General features: G+C 44.9%; 1 protein-coding gene across 4 annotated transcripts in view; it reads right to left on the reverse strand.

Annotated features, from left to right (window-relative positions):
- Window positions 1-479: 479 nt before the first annotated feature.
- The window catches only part of LOC138784040 (uncharacterized), a 242,957-nt gene continuing 222,262 nt past the window's right edge, over window positions 480-21,174 (reverse strand). For all 4 annotated transcript variants that reach the window (XM_069959482.1, XM_069959481.1, XM_069959483.1 and 1 more), the window contains one exon: window positions 480-714. In XM_069959482.1, coding sequence (XP_069815583.1) covers window positions 538-714 — 177 coding nt within the window. In that variant the 3' untranslated portion in view covers window positions 480-537. The remainder of the gene's footprint in view (window positions 715-21,174) is intronic.

Genomic DNA, 21,174 nt, shown 5'->3' on the forward strand with positions numbered 1-21,174 from the left:
ACATGTATAGAGAGGGGAGCAGATACAAGGCAGTCTAGTGGGGGGAATCATATAGACTGTATACAAGTATAGAGAGGGGAGCAGATACAAGGCAGTCTACTGGGGGGGAATCATATAGACTGTATACAAGTATAGAGAGGGGAGCAGATACAAGGCAGTCTAGTGGGGGGGAATCATATAAACTGTATACAAGTACAGAGAGGGGAGCAGATACAAGGCAGTCTACTTGGGGGAATCATATAGACTGTATACATGTATAGAGAGGGGAGCAGATACAAGGCAGTCTACTGCGGATACCGGATCCTAATGGATCACATGAAAACAGATGAGTGAGCAGAGCCTTGGACTTCTCACAGCTAAGGGTTTGTTACATTGTATGTGAATGACCCCCATCAATCTCCTGTAGGAAGCACCCGCCAGTCAGCAGATTTGACTATATGACATTTCAGACCTTACCCTTCCAAATATTTTTTGTTGGTTTTTTTTTATTGATATAGTTGCTTTTTTTTTTACTTATAAAATAGACTATTATTATTTTTAGGCTTCCATGGCTTCATCCTCGCTGCTTTGCACAAAATCATCTTCGATATTCTCCAGAGGAGCGTTTTCTGTATCGGAGTCCCTCTCCGCCGCCTCCTCTCCCCCCAGGTCGGCCAGGATCTGCTCGACGTGCTCCAGGAGTGCCGAATCATCACATTGCAGCTTGCTGTAGAGCTGTGGGCAGAACGCGGACACCAGGTTAGTGCACAGCGGCGTGCGCCAATCATAATTTCACAAAGCTTTTAATGGATGGAAAATATGGTCGACTTAAAAGCATTTGCAAATTGAAACAGAAAAAGCACTCTGCAACTATTTCATCCAATTTAAAGGGGAAAGGGGACACGTAAGCAAGAAAATATTTGTTGAGCAGTAATTTACCTCCAACGGTAAGAAGAAAAAAAAAAACCCGTGCCAGCTGGGCTAATAGTCGCGCCAGCGTTTACTGCAAAATACCGTACTTAGGGGGACGCAGTGTACAAGTTCAGAGTGACACCGAGCACTTATGAGACTGTAGAAGCAGTTAGGAAGCGAAGACACAGGCCCAGCCGCTACTTTACTGATATGGAGTCAGCTGAAGAAAGATCAAATCCTATTAAATACAGTATATAGTCATGTAGATGAAGAGGAGATAAAGGGGCCATTAAAGGGGCAGGTAGGCAAAAAAGAAAAATATTTCAAATCAGCTGGTTTCAGAAAGTGCCAGGGATTTGTAATTTATTTCTATTAAAAAATCTCCAGTCTTCCAGTACTTATCAGCTGCTGTATGTCCTGCAGGAAGTGGTGTATTCTCTCCAGTCCGACACAGTGCTCTCTGCTGCCACCTCTGTCCATGTCAGGAACTGTCCAGAGCAGCAGCAAATTCCCCATAGAAAACCTCTCTTGCTCTCCAGACTGGAAAGAATACGTCAGTTCCTGCAGGACATACATTGCCCGGGGAGTCCATTGGAGATAGTAGCATCTGCTGCCACAACTCCTATTACACGGACCGACGGCCAGCAGACCGTCGTTATCTTTCTAAAAATTTTTCCATATGTTGAAAGACAAGGATCAGCCGACATCGTACATGTCAGCTGATTGTTGCCTTTTAACAGGAGCTATTATACCAAGTGATTATCGGTCGTAACGGACGATAATTGCTTTGTGTAATAGGGCCTTAAGTCTTACCGGTGTAACAGGTGACAGCATTGTTCTATTATCATGGGCGCTGTCACTTTCAAAAGACTTTTAGCACATTGTACAGATGTTTCAAAAGTTTTGATTGGTCATGCCACAACCGACTGCAAGAACGAGCAGGAAGGGGTGCACGTTATACAAGGACTCCTAATACAAGGACTTCCAATGTAAGTCTATGAGACCATCTCAGGGATGTAGGGAAAGCTCTCAGCCATGACATGCGCAGAAAGCGGAGATCTCTGTATATAAGGAGGTATTCTGCAGGATATGTCTGCATTCGCTGGGACCCACATTTATCAAAAGAAGAACGGAGAGATCTGCATTCTGGGAACCAATATCCACCGGATGTATATATGTGTATAGGCCCTAAAAGTCTCAGGTGACGGGATAGCCTCCGACAAACGTGGTTATACTGCTATGGCACCACCGCACTGTGGCTCTTATATCAGTCAATGTCGAGGTGCCAGAGAAAGAAGTTACAGGAACAAGGTTTCCTGTTAAAGTCTGTAAAGTAAGCAGAGTCCCTGGGACAGACGTCAGACTGGGAGACATTGAAGAGTCTCGGCACGGTTTTGGATCTTTGAATGTTGGGGGTGTATGAGAAGTTATTATTTTGTGCCTAGGCAGCTCACCTGATCTAATACTATGGACAGGACCACCATAAAGCAGCAAGGTGCACTAGACATGTGACTGGCACCTTAGAGATGTAATACACCGGTCATTCACAATTAGTAGTTGAGTGATTGATCAGCAACCTCCCCATATAAGACTGTGGCCTCTCTGGGTCCTGGCGGGACCTTACACTGTATGACCTTCCCTGGTATCAGCAGGTACGGACTCCATTAGTGATACGTTCCTTTGCACTGGACATCCGTGCGATCTGCCTCTGTTCTGTTGATGGCTTTTTTCCTAGTGCATTATGTACGCCACATAAATATAATGAGGATAATTATACATTATAATGAGAATCATCACATTTAGCAAATTTTAATTGCTCAGGTTTAGAAAATCACTTAGCTAAACCCTTTAATAACTCGGGCCGCAGAATAATTAAATTAACAGGGCCTAAGGTAACATAGTATTTCCGGGATATTAAGCTACTAAGCGATATCAGAGAGCGGCGACACCATCTGCCAGGCACCAGTCTTCATTTAAGATGATTTGGCACATCCATGGCGTGTTTTCTTCTGGCAGGACTCTTCTAGGTTCAAGGAACGACCTTCAAACCATGAAGGATTTACATAAAGCAGAAATAATATACAGCCGGAGAAAACAAGGACTCGGAGTAGTCGTCTCCCTTCACCTACACCTAGATCTAGTGACTTATCCTACTTCCCCCCAACATCTGCTCATATCAGCAGGAAGACCGCCAAACACAATATACAGTCGGTGGGTCTGCTCATATCAGCAGGAAGAGACTGAACCTATTCAGAAGAATCTTTGGCTGATGTTAGGCGGTTCAGACAAATATTCTCTGACATGTAGAGGATAACGTTGAGCGAACCTGATGAACAATCAGATTCGTCCAAAACCTGAACGTTCAGCATTCGATTTCCGCCAACTGGAGAAATTGGATGCAGTCCTAGGGAGTCTAGGAAAACATGGATACGATCATAGACTTCTCTGACCACCAGGAGTCAAATGCCGAGAGTTTGGGTTAGAATGAACCTGAACGTTCAGCAGGTTTGCTCAACACTAGTAGAGAAGTCTTTAGACAATGGCCCACAGATTGTAACAGAAGTAGATTGATTAGAACTAGGACCATCAAAAAGGATGAAGCATTGGACCATGGCCGGAGACTGTGGCTGTGACCCAGTTACTGCAGCTATTTGTAAGAACTTGGACCTTGACCCAAATATCAAAGATTGCAGCAATTCACGACTACTTGGAAGGAAGTCCATTAAAAATTAAAAAGTCTGTCAGTTCCCGATCTGACACATTTCAAGCGGGAAGCTCATAGTCGTAACCTCCAACAAAGACTGTGGCTCAAAGCCGGAAGCTATTCTGAAGGACTCCGACCATGACCCAAAGCTCTTTGTAAAACCTTGGACCATGACCTAGAAATCAGGAATTGCAGCTTTTAACAAAAACATGGAGCTCTGTGAACAGCAAAGGACGTGTCGACCTAAACATATGTATTTCTGTACTCTGGACTCTAGAGCATGACATTGCATAGGGTTGAACCAGATTAACACACTTTGTTATCCTATCCAGTACGAAATGCAGAACGGCGGATTCAAAGCAAAACATACAACAGTGTAGTCCCCTGTAAGGTCAACAGGGGCCAACTGGGGCATGAGTGCTCATACTGTGGGCTATCACATGGCTCAATCAATCTTAGGTCGGGCCACACAAACAATTGCTGGAGTGTTCATGCAGCCCTCGACTTCATCATTGTCGGCTGTTCCACAAGGCGATGTGTGGCTGATAACAATAGTATAAATGCTTTCACAAAAGGTCCGCTCTGTATTTCTGTACTCGGGACTTTTGAGCATAATTTTTGGACACGACTGACCCAGAGTACTAAAATTTTTTTGTTATTTCCTGGGCCCTTGTTGGGAATAACCCATTGCAGTGGTACAGTCAGCTTGACGGTTGTTTGTTTGCTCTCTTCCATTTGGAATTCCATTTTTTTTCTTACTAAGCCTGACCCAACACCTGGACCTGTGGGACCCCCGTATGTGAGGGGTGATATGCATAAAGCCCAAAGGGCACATAGGTGAGCAGCTTTTCACCATTCCACTCTTACCTTTCTCCCTATGGTATCACACGAGGCGCATTGTGCCTTGTTTCTTCTCCCATTTTGTTTCCGTACCGGAGAGGAGTCTATTTTTCTAGCTTTGGGGCCAAGAACACAATGGCTTTCCCTAATCCGGAGGCCTCTAAACAAGGAGGAGCAGCATTTTTCATATGTGGAGGGATGGACGTAAGAGCCACATGTTACGTGAGCTTTAAATTGTATTATTTACAATGAGATAATGTATTCTGCAGTCACGGACAAAGAACTCTGGGGACCAAACCTAAGCGGAAGAATTTTTGATACTGAAAACGCAATTAATCTCTTTCTTCCCTCTAAGTTGGTTAATTAATAGAAAGGGAAAAATGTGGAAAATAAAGCCTTGGTCATAGCTTAATATTTCCAACAGGAGAAAGATGAAGCTTAGGAGTGAACAAACTGCTACTTGCTGCCAATTAATCCTCCCCGTGCCGAGGTCGCCTTATCTTATTAGAGCGAGCGGGTAATGCCGTCCTCTATCTTATAAGGAGCAGTGAAAAGCTGCTTCATAGACTCACGGCTCATTATTACTTTCTATCCAGCTCGGTGATGGCCTCACGGGTACATTAGATCTGGAAAGTCAGCTGTTTTTTTCCTTCTTTACTTGTCAAAGACATTACACAGATAAAAGCGGACACACAATCTATCCAGTATTTTGCTTACATGGCTTGCCTGGCTGCCATCATTGCTACGATGCAGTTATCAGCATTTACATTGTTCAGTAACACTCACTCTTGGGCCTTCACCCCTTTCTGGGGGGTTGGCTAGTGGGATTGTACTTCCAATATTGGGCGGTTCAAAAATTTGCTTTGGAGTCTTAAAAACTACTACAGGTCAATCCTTTGCTTGGTTCTTTGGTCACTTCTTAAGTGGAAGTGGCACTGTAAGAACAACTCCAGGAACCAAACCAGTCCTTCCAAAGCCCTGGCCTCCTCCAGACTCCGGCCCGGCTCTTATGCTCTGCACTGCAGGGTTGCTGATACAGACGAAAGGTGAACAGCTGCTGTTAAAACCTTTTCTTAACCTGCAAGACTTTGTCTGACTATAGGTATTACACTGAGGTAAGTTTGTCTTGATGATTCTTGTATGATCAGTACTGCCGTTGACTTTTGGATAGAGATTAGGGAAGCGGGTTCGAGTTCAAGTCCATCCAAACCTGAACGTTCGGCATTTGATTAGCGGTGGCTGCTGAAGCTGGATAAAGCCCTAAGGCTTTGTGGAAATCATGGATATAGTCATTGGCTGTATCCATGTTTTCCAGACAACCTTAGAGCTTTATCCAAGTTCAGCAGCCCCAACTAATCAAATGCTGATCGTTCGGGTTCGGATCGACTCGAACCCGAACCCGGTTCGCTCATCTCTACTTTTGGACTAGGTCGCTTAACCCTTAGCTTGCTGTAACGTCTGGTTCTATGGATTTGGCGTTTTTTTCACGCTCACTACCCTGGTACCTCTTGGCCTGCTTGCTGATTATGCTTTTGTTTTCAACCCGGAAACCACGTACCCGGTTGATCCACACCTCCATGAGGGGGTCCAAAGGTAAAGTCTGCTTACTTATGCTCTTCATCTGGTCCAGTAGGTGCAAGTGGATCACAGGAATGGCGGATTTAGCCTTACTACAGGTAGGTAACACGGGTATTTAACAGGTAGTAATGAGAAAGTAGTAATATTAAGCAGCCAAAACCGAGTTGGTAAAGAGATTGGATTCCCCACGGGTCCCACCCCTGCCTAAACAGCAAAATTAGTGTTGAACGTACTGGAGGGAATTGTCCGGGTTGAGCAACTTCTCTGAACATGGGTGCTTAGCATTTGATTCCTGGCATCTGGTGAAGTTGGATGCCGAAAAGAAAGCGTAATGATGACAGTCGCCTGTTTATTTCTATATACAATAAACAATCAGAAAATATAGGGAGACACTGACCAAAGTTCAAATCATTGTTTATAAAGCCATTTGTGTATAGACAAGGCAAAACACTTGGTTCCGATTGATATAAAAAAGAAGAAAAGCACTAGACAAACTTCCCTGAGGGCCAGTAAAAATGGGACGTTTCTATGTAACAATTGCTAAATGGTAGCGGGATTATCAGAGGGGGGGCTGTGACACATCGCAGGAAGGGGACTGCCATCCCCATAAGGGGTTTGTTCTCATGTAACACCATAGGGGTGGTATACTGTCTAAAATGCCCGTGTGGCTTAGACTACGTAGGGAATATAAGACTAGGCAAGCACAGGGCTACCATTAAAAAGCGCCTACAAGAAGGTTGAGTTGAGGATGGAAGACGTAAGTTTGGAAAAACAGGCGTCGCCCGTCATTTTTTAGAAAATGGACACACTGTGAGTGGACTTAGATGGATGGTATTAGAATTAGGTAATGAATCTGACCTACAAACTAGGCTACTGTAGAGGAAGGTGTATGGGATTCAGCAGCTAGACATGGCAAGTCCTAGTGGATTGAACACAGTGTGAGACTTCATAGGCACTTGCATGGTGGTGGGAGCACATAATGGATGCTTGACAAAGATGGAAGATTCTTGAAACGTCATAGAAGAAGCAGGGTTTCCTGGTGCTGACACCCTCCATGGACTGCCCCATGTGGATCTTGTGATAAGCTTAAGACAGGAGACGTTACTCGGATTGAATCCTAAAGCGAGAACTATCGCACTATTGGGTGAATATGCTACTTGTGTATGTGAAGTTAAATTGTTCCAGTAAATAATGGAATGTAAAGTATATACTGGTGTGATTTTTGCTAATTGTTTGAGTGTCCTGGAAAAGATGCATACAGCCTATGGCCTAGGGTGGCATCCAGCTTCTCCAGATGCCAGGTATCAAATGCCGAGCGTTCGGGTTTGGAAAAGTTGCCGAACTTGGAGAGTTTCCGCTCAACCCTAAGCATAACCTTACCTTATGTTATTATTCAAACCTAAATGGGTTTCCCATCACTCTGCGGCATGGAGTGACTGAGTGCACCCACCGCACCCCCATACCAATCTGCAGGAGATACAGAGCCCAGTGAGACCACTGTCATGCATTCAGCCCCTATCCCGTGGTTATGCTGCTAGCAGGAAATCCATTAGGATGCAAACAGGGAAAATGATAGTAATAACAACGGTGAATCATCAAAGAAAAGTGCTCATGTCACATACAGCCGTCTACTGTACAAAGCTATCATAGCAGAGAGATGAGGACTGTAATTGATTCAACATGTCCCCCGGACCACCACAGGTAGGGTGAGGAGTGTAGTCATGTATTCTGGGCATGCTTACATTCATTCCCAGCGGGAGACGGCTTCTGTTTTCCTACGGATACCATTATTATTAGGATATGATTTAGTCGCTCACGTACACGGGATCGTTTTTCATCTTTATGTGTTTACCAACCCTCCGCAATCAAGGAAGGTCACTAAATGCATCTACTTACAGGCCTAATTGCTTCCTTAACGGCTTATCACGTCTTCATTTATTATTCCTAATGAAATACAAGAGTCCACAGCGATGATTCCGAGACAAAAACATGAGCGTCAGCGATGAGCGAGACCGAAACCGTCCTACAGTCAGTCTGACAAACGCAATAATCCCATGCATTGTTCTATCGCGTGACAACCGGAAATAAGCTGGACGTGGTGGAAATAAACTGGACGTGGTGGAAATAAACTGGACGTGGTGGAAATAAACTGGACGTGGTGGAAATAAACTGGAGGTGGTGGAAATAAGCTGGACGTGGTGGAAATAAACTGGACGTGGTGGAAATAAACTGGAGGTGGTGAAAATAAACTGGAGGTGGTGGAAATAAACTGGAAATGCTGGAAATAAACTGGACGTGGTGAAAATAAACTGGACGTGGTGGAAATAAACTGGACGTGGTGAAAATAAACTGGAAATGCTGGAAATAAACTGGAAATGCTGGAAATAAACTGGACGTGGTGAAAATAAACTGGACGTGGTGGAAATAAACTGGAAATGCTGGAAATAAACTGGACGTGGTGGAAATAAACAGAACGTGGTGGAAATAAACTGGACGTGGTGGAAATAAACAGAACGTGGTGGAAATAAGCTGGACGTGGTGGAAATAAGCTGGACGTGGTGGAAATAAACTGGAGGTGGTGGAAATAAACTGGACGTAGTGGAAATAAACTGGACCTAGTGGAAATAAACTGAACGTGGTGGAAATAAACTGGAGGTGGTGGAAATAAACTGGACGTGGTGAAAATAAACTGGAAATGCTGGAAATAAACTGGACGTGGTGAAAATAAACTGGACGTGGTGAAAATAAACTGGACGTGGTGGAAATAAACTGGACGTGGTGGAAATAAACTGGACGTGGTGAAAATAAACTGGACGTGGTGGAAATAAACTGGACGTGGTGGAAATAAACTGGACGTGGTGGAAATAAACTGGACGTGGTGGAAATAAACTGGACGTGGTGGAAATAAACTGGCCCCTTTTGCTGGTGTGATTGTTGAGGGTTAAAGAATAAAAATGACATGGAACGATGACTGTTACTGTGATTGTTCTTGCTGTCATCCTGTCCTTGCGGATCGTTGGTTTCTGAGCTATTACACCTGCTGGGAACGACTTGTTATTACACCAAACGATCTGTGAACAATTAACAATGATTTTAGGTCCAGGTCTAAACAAGTGATCAATCATCCCTCATTGGTCGTTTAACCGTTGCCTGCAATTACACAAAACGGTTATCATTTAAATTTGAACGATATAACGATAATTTGCACCATAATCGCCCCATGTAATAGGGCCCTAAATGATGGCGTATTGCTGGTTTATACCAGCGCTGGTTACGCATTCCTGGTGGTCTGAATGTCTGATGCCAAACTGGTTAAAAGTCGAAATAAGCAACGTGCCATTCAGGACTCTATCAGGGTAGCTATAATAGCAGTAAGATGGATAGAAAAGACTGAAAAGCAGAGCAGATGATGATTACTTCTACATGGCAGGCCTTAGAGGTGTGCAATCTTTATACCGATCACCGATGACTACTGAACCCCAACATCAAAAGTGAAGCTTTGGCTGTCCAGGCATGATGGGAATTGTAGTTTTGCAACATTTGGAGGGCTTAAGGTTACCCCCCGCCAACAATATTCATATACACGGGGAGATCAGGAGAAAAAACATATGTCCACCTCTAGGCTCACATAAGCACTGTGACGCCTAATAATCACGCTCAGTGGGGTTTTGTCATGTCCACCATGTTGGCTCGAGATTAGTCCCGCATGCTCACAGTACTATGAACAGCGCCTGATTTAGGCAACAATCTTGTAGTATTATTTTATCGTTTGGCTGTATTATCTTGGTACCATACAGTAAATTATGCCAACTATAGAAGTATACAGCAAACCATAGAACTATACAGCAAACCATAGAACTGTACAGCAAACCATAGAACTGTACAGCAAACCATAGAACTGTACAGCAAACCATAGAACTGTACAGCAAACCATACAAACCATACAACTATACAGCAAACTACACAAACCGAAGAACTGTGCTGCAAACCATAGAACTATACAGCAAACCACAGAACTATACAGCAAACCATAGAACTGTGCTGCAAACCATAGAACTGTGCTGCAAACCATAGAACTGTACAGCAAACCATAGAACTGTACAGCAAACCATAGAACTGTACAGCAAACCATACAAACCGAAGAACTGTGCTGCAAACCATAGAACTGTACAGCAAACCATAGAACTGTACAGCAAACCATAGAACTGTGCTGCAAACCATAGAACTGTGCTGCAAACCATAGAACTATACAGCAAACCATAGAACTATACAGCAAACCATACAAACAATAGAATCAATAAAACAGTTTTTCTCTGTTCTCCTATAAGTGATCAATCTTGTTATAAAGTCTCAGCCCCCGATCCCTCACTCCGATGTGTCTGTAAGAGAAATGAGTTACCACTATGAAATACGTTGTTATTTTTGCGGCCGCCCCATGTAGTTGACATCTCGTGCCATCTCCCTAATCGCACCTGTCAATCTCTCTGTCGCCGCCGCGTCCTGCACTGGATTGCTCGGCGGTGTCAATGTTAATTACAGGTTTTCAGCCGTCTCGAGCTCGGCTTGTTTTTAATCTATAATTATTAAGTAAGAGGTTGCGAGAGGCGCTCCGCTCCCCGCAGCATATTTGTATAAATAGCCGCTCCGCTCTTATCACTCCGGGACGCTCACAGACATCCCGCCAATATCTGCCAATGAAAGGACGGCAAATCCAAAGAACAAAATGGCTGTACAAATACCGTCCTCTCAATTAACCTAATGAAGATCAGCGGGGAGCGTGCGGAGGTGGCGGGCCGCCGGCCGATAAGGCCTATTATAGGACGGCCACAATGTAGCCTCTTATCTCCGCTCCCAGATTACTGGTTTATTGTGTGTTCACTTTGATTTACTTATCTTTAGATAATGTCATCTTTTGTGCGGAGTAAATATAGTTTGTCATTGATTTTACTGGGGGTATTCTCTATTCCAGTCAATATGACGGTAAACAACTCCGAATGACGGCCGAGAGATGGATGTTGACACAGATCTTGATTTGGTCCGGAGGAAATAAATTTCAATGCATAATATAGCACAGCTGTACAGGGAGAGAAGGATTTACATGAGAGGAGCTCTAATGGCACGGAGGGGGGCACTGCAGCATGCTCTGATTGGCACCATGGTTCCATACAAGCTTAAAGGGGAACTCTGGTGAAATAATTTGTATTTATTTATTTTCAAATCAACTTGTATCAGAAAGTTACATTATTTTGAAAATTATCCATTTAAAAATCTCCCGTCTTCCAGTACTTATCAGCTGCTGTATGCCCTACAGGAAGTGGTGTATTCTCTCCAATCAGACACAGTGCTCTCTGCTGCCAACTCTGTCCATGTCAGGAACTGTTCAGAGCAGCAGCAAATCCCCAATGAAAACCGTTCCTGCTCTGGACAGTTCCTGACATGGACAGAGGTGGCAGCAGAGAGCACTGTGTCAGACTGGAGAGAATACACCACTTCCTGCAGGGCATACAGCAGCTGGTAAGTACTGGAAGACTGCAGATTTTTAAATTTAGTCACTTACAAATTAGTAGTCATTTACAAATTAATATAACTTTTTGGTATCAGTTGATTTTATAATAAATAAATTCATCGGAGATCCCCTTTAAGGAATGATCGCTGAACCACAGATCTCTCTCCTCATACACATGAACATCCAGCACAACATTCTCTTTAGGGAGAGCTAAGCCACAACCACACAACTCAAGGTGTCAGCTATGATGTGCACACACACAAAAGGGGATATCCTACTCCCTATGCCTCCATAAACGTCCTAAGAAGCAAATGCATCGAGGACATTATAAAGCAGTACTGATCAGTGTATGCTGTCTCCGGAGAGATTTTTTTTAACTTCTGGTTGACTCTTACCTCTTTGCAGTCTGCTCTGTAAGCTCACTCCCCCTCCCATCTTACTCCTCAGCCCTTCCCTCCATAGACTTGTACTGGCAGCATACTGATTCATGCAGAGTTTGTCAAAAGGACTGTGAATAGAGATGAGGGAACCTGGAGCAGCTGGAGTCCATCCCAACCCAAACCTTCGGCATGTGATTAGCGGTGGCTGCTGAACTTGGATAAAGCCCTAAGGCTATGTGGGAATCATGGATATAGTCATTGGCTGTATCCATGTTTTCCAGACAACCTTAGAGCTTTATCCAAGTTCAGCAGCCGCCGCTAATCAAATGCCGAAAGGTCGGGTTCGGATCGACTCAAACCCGAACCCGGTTCACTCATCTCTAACCGTGACCATTAAAAGCGGGCAATAAACCTTAAATACCATATCTGTAGTGGACACTACGTTCTCCCAGCTCCCCAGCGTAAGATTGACATCACTCGTGTACCGTGGAACCGGGAGAATGAACGCCAGGGGACTAGGTTGGGCTGGGTAAGTATGAGTATACTAGTCCGGGGGTGAGGGGGGGGGGGTATGAGCCACTGTCTGGAGGTCTGAGCTTTGATGTTGCTGTCAGTGCCGTAGCTATTACCATGTAACAGACCACACTTTGCCGGGATGGGCCCCCCTGTCACACAGGCCCGTAGCAGTTGGGTGGTCTGCCTCCATGGTAGCTATGCCACTGGCTGCCAGGTGTCACAGTAGCCATGGGGGAAAGAGTTTAGGAAACTTTTTTCGTCCATATACAAACACAGAAGTTAGAGGAGTGATGGAATTTTACGTATGTATGAAGGCCGGGATAATGGGCGGCCATCAGGTAACACAATAAGAATACAGATGCCGATGCAGACACAATGGCCGAGTATCCGCAGAATCCACACACCGGCCGGCAGCTAATGTTTACAACACGTTGGCTTCCTATCTCATCCATAGGGGCATTATATATTTATTACGGATAGCAGAATAAAGACATTCATCTCGTCTGACTAACCCAGAGCGACAACTCCTTGCCTGTCACACAAATGTCCGGAGAGCAGTTGTCACTTCTTATCAACCACCCCTCATGCCAGCTCATAGCAAATGTATTACTCAGCAGGTGGCAACAATGACCACAGGAGACAATAGGCCGGTGAGGCTCGCTTACACTAAAAGTGACCGCACACCCTCAATGGCCGTCGGGGGAGAAGACTGGATAAGCCCGCAGCTATCAGCTTCCCTGTATACACTTGGTTTGGTATCTCACTGGGGAGAGTGAATAAGCCAATGCCAGACACCTCTTGTGGCAGATTACCTCCACTGAGAACAATGGAGAATTGGGTGGTTGAATCCCACAGGGGCGATGTTTTCCTTCCTCCCCAACATAATCTGTCGGGGAGGAGTCGGCACACCCAATATACATAATATTGTTGGCTGTTTCTGTCTAAATCAGTGGGTTCGACTGACTTTGCTCTTGGTTGTATGGGCGACTTTCCAAATCCAAGATGGCCGAGCCTTTTCTCCTCTGATGTCATCTGTATGGGAAGAGAAAGGGTTGGGGGTTGGATTTTAAGTGTCCTCCTTTATTGTTCTCAGGGAGGCTTAAAGTCCCTCATACATGTTCTATATGAGGGGGTGGAAGTCACTCTGACAGCAGCTTATCTGTTCAAGAACGAAGGGGTCAGGCAGTGAAATTCCATCACGGCTGACCCCTATCTCCACTGCCATCATCTGTTGGTGGAGACTTGGGAGACCCCTAATACACTTTATACTGACGGAAGGTGTATGTGCGGCCGTTACACCTACGGCCGAGAACCAATGGAAGTAAGAAGTGGCTAAATAGAACGACTTCTGCAACCAGATGGAACCGGATCATGTGATCCCAACAACCGAGCTCTTACTCTCTCTCCATATATATATATATACAGGTTCCCAGCCACAGCCCAGTCCCCTCTCCCTAACCCGATATGTTTTATAGGAAGCTGCAGAGCCGCCATCATTTATTCATCATTATGTTGCTTTGCATATTCCAAACCTGAACTGCGACGAGGGGAATATTAAATATCGCAGGGTTTCGGGACACGCTCGTAACTTGTCAGCCGGATATGCAAACAAGCGCTCGGCTGACACAGATCAAATCTTACCGCACTAAATAATCTTTTGATTTGCATGAAATCAATGGCTTCCAGAATAACTCAGGGTTCGGGATGACAACTTTCTTGCTGCAGCCGCTAAACATCCCATATGGCGCTGGGAGCGCTCCCATCGAGGAGGACGGAACGACGGCCGGGGGTGAAGGATTCCGCATATTTTTACCTTCATCCATTTGTCCACTCAGAAAAAGCTTCATGTAAAGCAGCTGCGATGGCGGCGGCATAAACACCTCTCCCCCGCAGCAAACAATGAGAAGCGCCAGGCGCGCATTCATCTTGATTAAAAACTACGCTCCAACCCGGCGAGCGGTTTACGGCTTTGGAGGAAATCATTTTATTCCTGTGATGTGAAGTTTTATTCCATATTTTTTTTCTTTAAGATGTAAAATCTGATAAAATAGAATGTAACCCTCACATCAACACAGATACAGCACGAGGAATTAAAGTAACAGCGCCACTATAGTCCATAGGCCTTGTCCGGTAGTGCAGCTCATATTTATTAAAGGGGTTGTTCACCAAATTTTTTCTTATTTCAGATCAACTGGTGCCAGAAAATGCCAGAGATTTGTAATTTACTTCTATTAAAAAATCTCCAGTCTTCCAGTACTTATCAGCTGCTGTATGTCCTACAGGAAGTGGTGTTTTCTCTCCAGTCTGACACAGCGCTCTCCACTGCCACCTCTGTCCATGTCAGGAACTGTCCAGAGCAGCAGCAAATCCCCATAGAAAACCTCTGGACAGTTCCTGACATGGACAGAGGTGGCAGTGGAGAGCGCTGTGTCAGACTGGAGAGAAAACACCACTTCCTGTAGGACATACAGCAGCTGATAAGTACTGGAAGACTGGAGATTTTTTAATAGATTTCTAGCACCAGTTGATTTGAAAGAATTTTTTTATTTTTTTGGTGAACACCCAAATGACAATCCTGCCCTCCGTGTACATGTCAGCAAACTGTCCGAATTGGATGCTGCATCCCACGTACCGAGGGACAATAACGGCCTGCACTGGGTTATAATGTACTGGGAGCATTGTGTATTGGTGCGTTCTGTGACAGATTACGTATTGGTTGGATTGTTCTTCGGGCAGAATATGGTACAAATACTAAACCAGCCTCGTATCCCCGGCATGTAGCCCATTAGCTTCTACCAGGGATTTTGTGCCTTTGTGTTTTCCTATGCGGATTATGGGCAAGTGACATGAAAAATGCATCAAAAAGCAGCGTGACCCCTTGGTGCATGTTCTTATTTAAAGCAAATTTACCATTTTAAAGTGTCACTGTCATTTTTTTTCAGAAATCAATAGTACAGGGGAATTTTAAAAAACTTTGTAATTGGGTTTATTAGCTGAAAAATGCATTATTATCATGAGAAAGCAGTTTCAAGCTCCCCCCCCCCCCTGTCTTCATGATTGTCTATGGAGAGGGGAGGGGTGGAGGGAGATGAGGCACCATAACAGGACAACAAAGAGTTATTTTTAGAGCTACATCACTGGGCTATCACCTCTGACCTCTGAATAGAGGCGTTCATGCAGCTTCTGCTGTCTAATTCTTTGCTCTCTGCTGCCGACTAATCTCCCCCCTCCCCTCTTCATAGAACAGACAGGGTTGTGTCTGATGCAACAAGACACAATTTCCTGATAATTTGCAGTGAATGGAAAAGAAGAGGGAGAGAGGGGGGGGGGACCTGGGGAAGGTCTTCTTGAATGCAGATAATGGCCTATTTGCCTAATAAACCCTTAAAATCGCCTAGACCATTGATTTCCGCAAAAATAAATAAATAAATACGACAGTGACTCTTTAACCCATATATTTCGCTTTTCACACGACCTCATGCACTCTGATGCACAGATTACGATGGTGCAGGCCTCTTTTCAATCAGCTGCCTGGTTCCCGAGATCTACACTTTTGCCTAAATATGCAAATGAGATCATTTGGTGGACTGGAGGCGGGACCAGCAACCCCAGCACACCTATATCTCCTCCCCTGAGTGACATGCGGCTTCTGTATTCACCCAGTACCGCCTTCTCTGTCAGGTCAGTCAGTAGGACTCATACCCCGCTCTGACAACAGAGCTCATGACACATGACACAGAAGGCAGAACTGGGTAAATAGAGAAGCCTGCGACACCTGGGGGAGGAGCAATTAGTGCATGGGCCCGCCTCCAGTGCACCAACAGACCTCATTTGCATATTTAGAAAGTGCCATAGATCTCGGGAACCGGGTGGTGGATTGAAAAAAAAGGCCTGTACCATCGCAATCAGGGCGGCATCTACATGCTTAGGTCATATGAAAAGCTTAAAGGGGAACTCCGGGCTGGGGTGATTTTTTTTGCAGTGCTGGAGAGGGGGAGGAAGAAAGAAGTAACATGCTCTAACCTCTTCCGCCCCAGCGTTGGTGCCGGTATACTGCAGTTCTGGTCCCCAAGTCCCTGACACATTCTGGGTCTGAGTGGCGACCTGGGACAAAAATCACCCCAGCCCGGAGTTCTCCTTTAATATATGGGTTGAAGTAGTACAATTAGTAGTACATGCTTTAAAACAATGGAAGGAATGTCTTTTATCCTATGCACCATGATGTGGAATACATGGAAGGATTGGTCCTAATTTAGCGGGTTCATTACACCTCGGGATGAATTGCGTAAAATGAGCTCTGGGAGAGATGGCTGCTCATTGTCATTAGGGCTCCGCAGCCAAATCCCATCCCGCTCCACCTCGGAGCCTTCTAGGTCTCGCTGAAGGGCGAGCGGCCATCACAGCATCTGCGTACGGCCTCCACGGCAGAAGACAAGTTACTCACCGGGCAGAGCGGCCGGCTCATTTGCAGTTGCGTTCCCGGTGCAGGGCGGCGCGCCTAATTATACATGATGGCTTCTTGGAGTATTGAAATGCTTTCATGAAAAATCAGCTTAGATGAATGAGCGCGGATAAAAAGCAGCGGCCAATTAGGCGAAGCCTGACACGTCCAAATTAGTCAAAAAGAAAAGGCGTCTTTGTATTTTTCCAGAAACATAGTTAAGGCCGACGAGAAAGTTACTGGAGAAATGTGCGAGTGATTTAAAGGAATCCAAACGACTTTCAGATCTCTCACTTATTAATTTAGTCTGTGACGGAGATGAAGACGTCTATTCCAATAGGTGCTCCTTATCATCATCTGAAAGAGGAGCCGCCAAAGATGGCGAGCTGGTTACCACTCCCGTCACGTCCGGAAATAAGCTCAAAAGTGTGTAACGTCGGCCGCCATCAGAGGAGACGGCCATCTGAGGAGGTCAACACAAGGTGAACAGATATTACTCCAAGCCCAATTCACAGTCCTCCAGCCCTTCATGCAATACCTCTAAGTCTACGCCCATATAGAACTGGTAGATTGGGATGGTGTGAAGTATCATGGATTCTAAGGATCTTAAAGTGAATGTGTCAGTTATGAAAGTTACATAAATTTATAGATAATCTTCCGGTACTTATCAGCTGCTGTATGTCCTGCAGGAAGTGGTGTATTCTCTCCAGTCTGACACAGTGCTCTCGGCTGCCACCTCTGTCCATGTTAGGAACTGTCCAGAACAGCAGCAAATCCCCATAGAAAACCTCTGGACAGTTCCTGACATGGACAGAGGTGGCAGCAGAGAGCACTGTGTCAGACTGGAGAGAATACACCACTTCCTGCAGGACATGCCCATGATCTCAGACACATTAAAACCTGAACACGGACATTTTTGTATTGACCCAGTCATCACCAGCTTAGAGAAAGGTCGGTGTAATTGCTGTAAGCGCAGGGCTTAACGGCCACAAAACGAACGTCTCGCCATAACTGATAATGAAATGATAATATAAATTCTGACCCATTAAGATGAAGTGTGGAGCGCAGGATCAGGATTTATAGCGGAGGAAACAAAACCCACAACTTTCGGAGGAATGTGCTGACTTTGTGCGGTTCTCGGAATCGATGTGCACGGGATAATGGTGGTTGTTTCGGAAGGAGAAGTGGTTTTGCGGTGCATATTAGCTGTCATATTAATATGGTAATGTGGCTCGCCAACGTTGGGATGGATGCACCGTGTAACCTTCTATGTAACGGCTGGATGAGCCCGGGCAGATAAGAGGAGGGAAACGACAACGGGGGGCACAAGATACAGCTCCGAGGTCTCCGTATACAGCAGAGACGGGGAAGCTGCAGCACTCCAGCTATTGCACTACTACAATTCCCATCATCAAGATGCAAAAAGGTCTCAGAGAGTCCGTTACGAGTCTCAAATCACGGGACTAGTCAGATCCAGGGAAGGACCTAGCAAAGGGGATGGCTCCTGTCCGGAGACCACCACCAACAACCACCATATGTAGTGACCGAGTCTGATGATATAACCAGGTCTCCATCCACACACAGCTAAAGCCTTGGCTGCCCGGGCATGATGGGAATTGTGGTTCTATAACTGCATCTTCTGTAATATAAACAGTCGGAAAAATCAAAGGGAAATCTTTATGGCTATGGCCGCCAGTACTTATAGAGAAGATAGAAAACCCGTCACGGATCCTTTTCTGTAAATCTCCGCTGTACACATAAAAGCCATATGAGTTATTAGTACAACAAAATATCTATTACAGGACACAAATAACATCCTCGGAGGTCAACCTGCGCCTTCCAAGGTCACAACCCGACACCGGCAAAGCAAAGGCTGAGCTTATCTCCGCAGAGACGCAGCTAGTTCCCTTCTGACAAATCGACTCTCCACTACGCCTCTCTATCTGGATAAAAAGTGACTTTGAATTATTCTATGATCAGATAAAATTTAAAAACAAGATATCTAGAAAATCCCCAAAATTAAGATTTCATTTTTATTTTGTTGCTTCTTTCTTTTTATTTGTGTACCCATATAGTGGTGCATTGAATCGTCCTGCTGTATACATCCATAGAAACATGAGAGGTCGCTTCATTATACATCGGATGGTGTGATTACACATAGTGGTATATGACATATACAGCTATAAGACGCTGCTGGAGACTAGATAGGCAGGGTTACAGGAGTGACCGCATTATACCTTTTCTGTATCTATATGGCCATGAATCTGATGAAGGGAAACCACCTGGAAAACTGCTATAAATGTGATGTACAATATAAAACACAGTTGTTCATCTAACTGATGGATATCAATCAATTAATTAAAGGGAAGGTGTCACCTACATTTTCTGTTACCGATTAGAGTCAGATACTAAAACTTCTTTTTTCATTCTAATCTGTTTCCATTTTCTGACTAAATTTTTTTTATTTCCCATTTTGTACATTGTTATGGGGGCGGCCATATTGCCTGGGCTGTTCTTAACAGCATTTAGTGACATGCTTTACAGCAAGACTCATGGACATAGATGGCAATATACACTCTATCCCCTGATATGAATGTGAGACATTACTGAGCGCGCTCTGTGACCTGTGAAGAGGTCATTCCATAGGGAGTGTCTATTGTCTCCTCTATCTACTGGTGTCACATGACGCTGCAAAGCTGTACAGATCACTTTACTGCAGCCTCCCCTTATCACCACAGACACCACAGAAATTCTCAGCCTAGTTTTAGCCCCAGTGGTGAGAATGAGAACTGCAGGAAATCAGGATTATTTTATAATATAGATAGAAAAATGGAAAATAAAAATAAATAAATAATAAATTCCCCCAAAATAGTTAAAAAATGTTTACTATGAAACTTTATTTATACAATAAGTCATTTTCTGATGACACTGTCCCTTTAAGTATTGGAAACTCACTGTATTTGCTGCATTTCTATATTTGTGAGCCAAGCAGGAATAGGGATAAGAGGGGGCAAAATAGCAATACATATCTCCTACAGGTCCACTTACTCTGGATGACTGGAGTTCTGTCTGGTGAATGAGACTCTGCCCATCAGGTAGGCCAAAGATTAAATGGGCGCTGTCATTACCGATAAATAATGATAAATCAGCAGGGGAGATGATATAATACATCTTTGCAATTTCATATTTTTTTTTTTGCCTGTTTTTTAAGATGCAACATAGTGCTATATATCTGGCCACTAGATGTCTCCCTTACTAGAAAGCTGCAATCGAGGCTCCGTCACTAAGGCCATTTGGTCTTTAGTAACAGCAAAAAAAAACAAATGCAGGAAGTGATTGTAATGGATGGTCCAAGCACAAGGAGGTGGGTCCCCTGGATCAGCGAGGAGTGCTGGCATCCCTTCCCCGAGGAGCGGAGTCTAAGGAGCTCCTAGTTTAACTAGCACCCACCGCAAGACCGGTAACTCTTCGATGCCAGAAACTCCCAAGTCGCTACCCTCAGGGAAGAGCTCAGCGACCACCAACTAAAGTACTAAAGGAGTGCTGGAGTTCAGGACTAAGTGCTCTTCCTCTGTGAAAGAAGTGCAGGATGCAACGTTAGGACGTAGTTCAGACTGGAGCTGAGCTGTAACTGGGAATGGACTGAGATCCAAATAGCCAGAAGATCGTTAGGAAGTAGTGGATATCAGGGAGCACAGACCTGGTCGCTGACTGACAAGCAAACAACTGAGCAAAGAGGTGAGGAGGTGGAGATTATATATACTCTCAGGAGAACATGCCAGAAGTCTCCAGAGCCTGAGGGCTGAGCTTATAAATACAGGTGGACAGGCACATGCCTGCCACTAGAGGGAGCCCAATCCTCCAGGAGGCCGCTCAGAGCAGGAGAAGCTGCCAGAGGACAAGCAGGCTGAGAGACAGGGAGATGATTACAATGCAGTGCCACCCAGAGGAGGTAGGGGGGAACGGACACGGCCGTGTGCTGTTACAGTAACGTCAGTTGTCCCTCTGCACAGACTGGCTGATGAATGCTGATTGGCCAGAGGCTGTACACGCCCCCATACACACCCCTGTGCACTGCTGCAGATGAGTTAACTAACTGATCTAAGGGCTCCGCCCACCGGCTCAGAGTGAGATGCAGAAGCATGAAAGGAACATTGAGGCACTAAAAGGGCGGCTGAAGCTTTCATATTAAAATCAACACCAACAGCATCGATCAGGCCTTGTTAACCATATATATGTTGAGTATTTTTTATATTTTCTGTCATGACAAATAAACTTTAAGCAAACAGGAGCTAAGTTGTGCTAAGTGCTCTCAGAT

Source organism: Dendropsophus ebraccatus, chromosome 2 (assembly GCF_027789765.1).
Source record: "Dendropsophus ebraccatus isolate aDenEbr1 chromosome 2, aDenEbr1.pat, whole genome shotgun sequence".
In the NCBI taxonomy this organism is placed as follows: domain Eukaryota; kingdom Metazoa; phylum Chordata; class Amphibia; order Anura; family Hylidae; genus Dendropsophus; species Dendropsophus ebraccatus.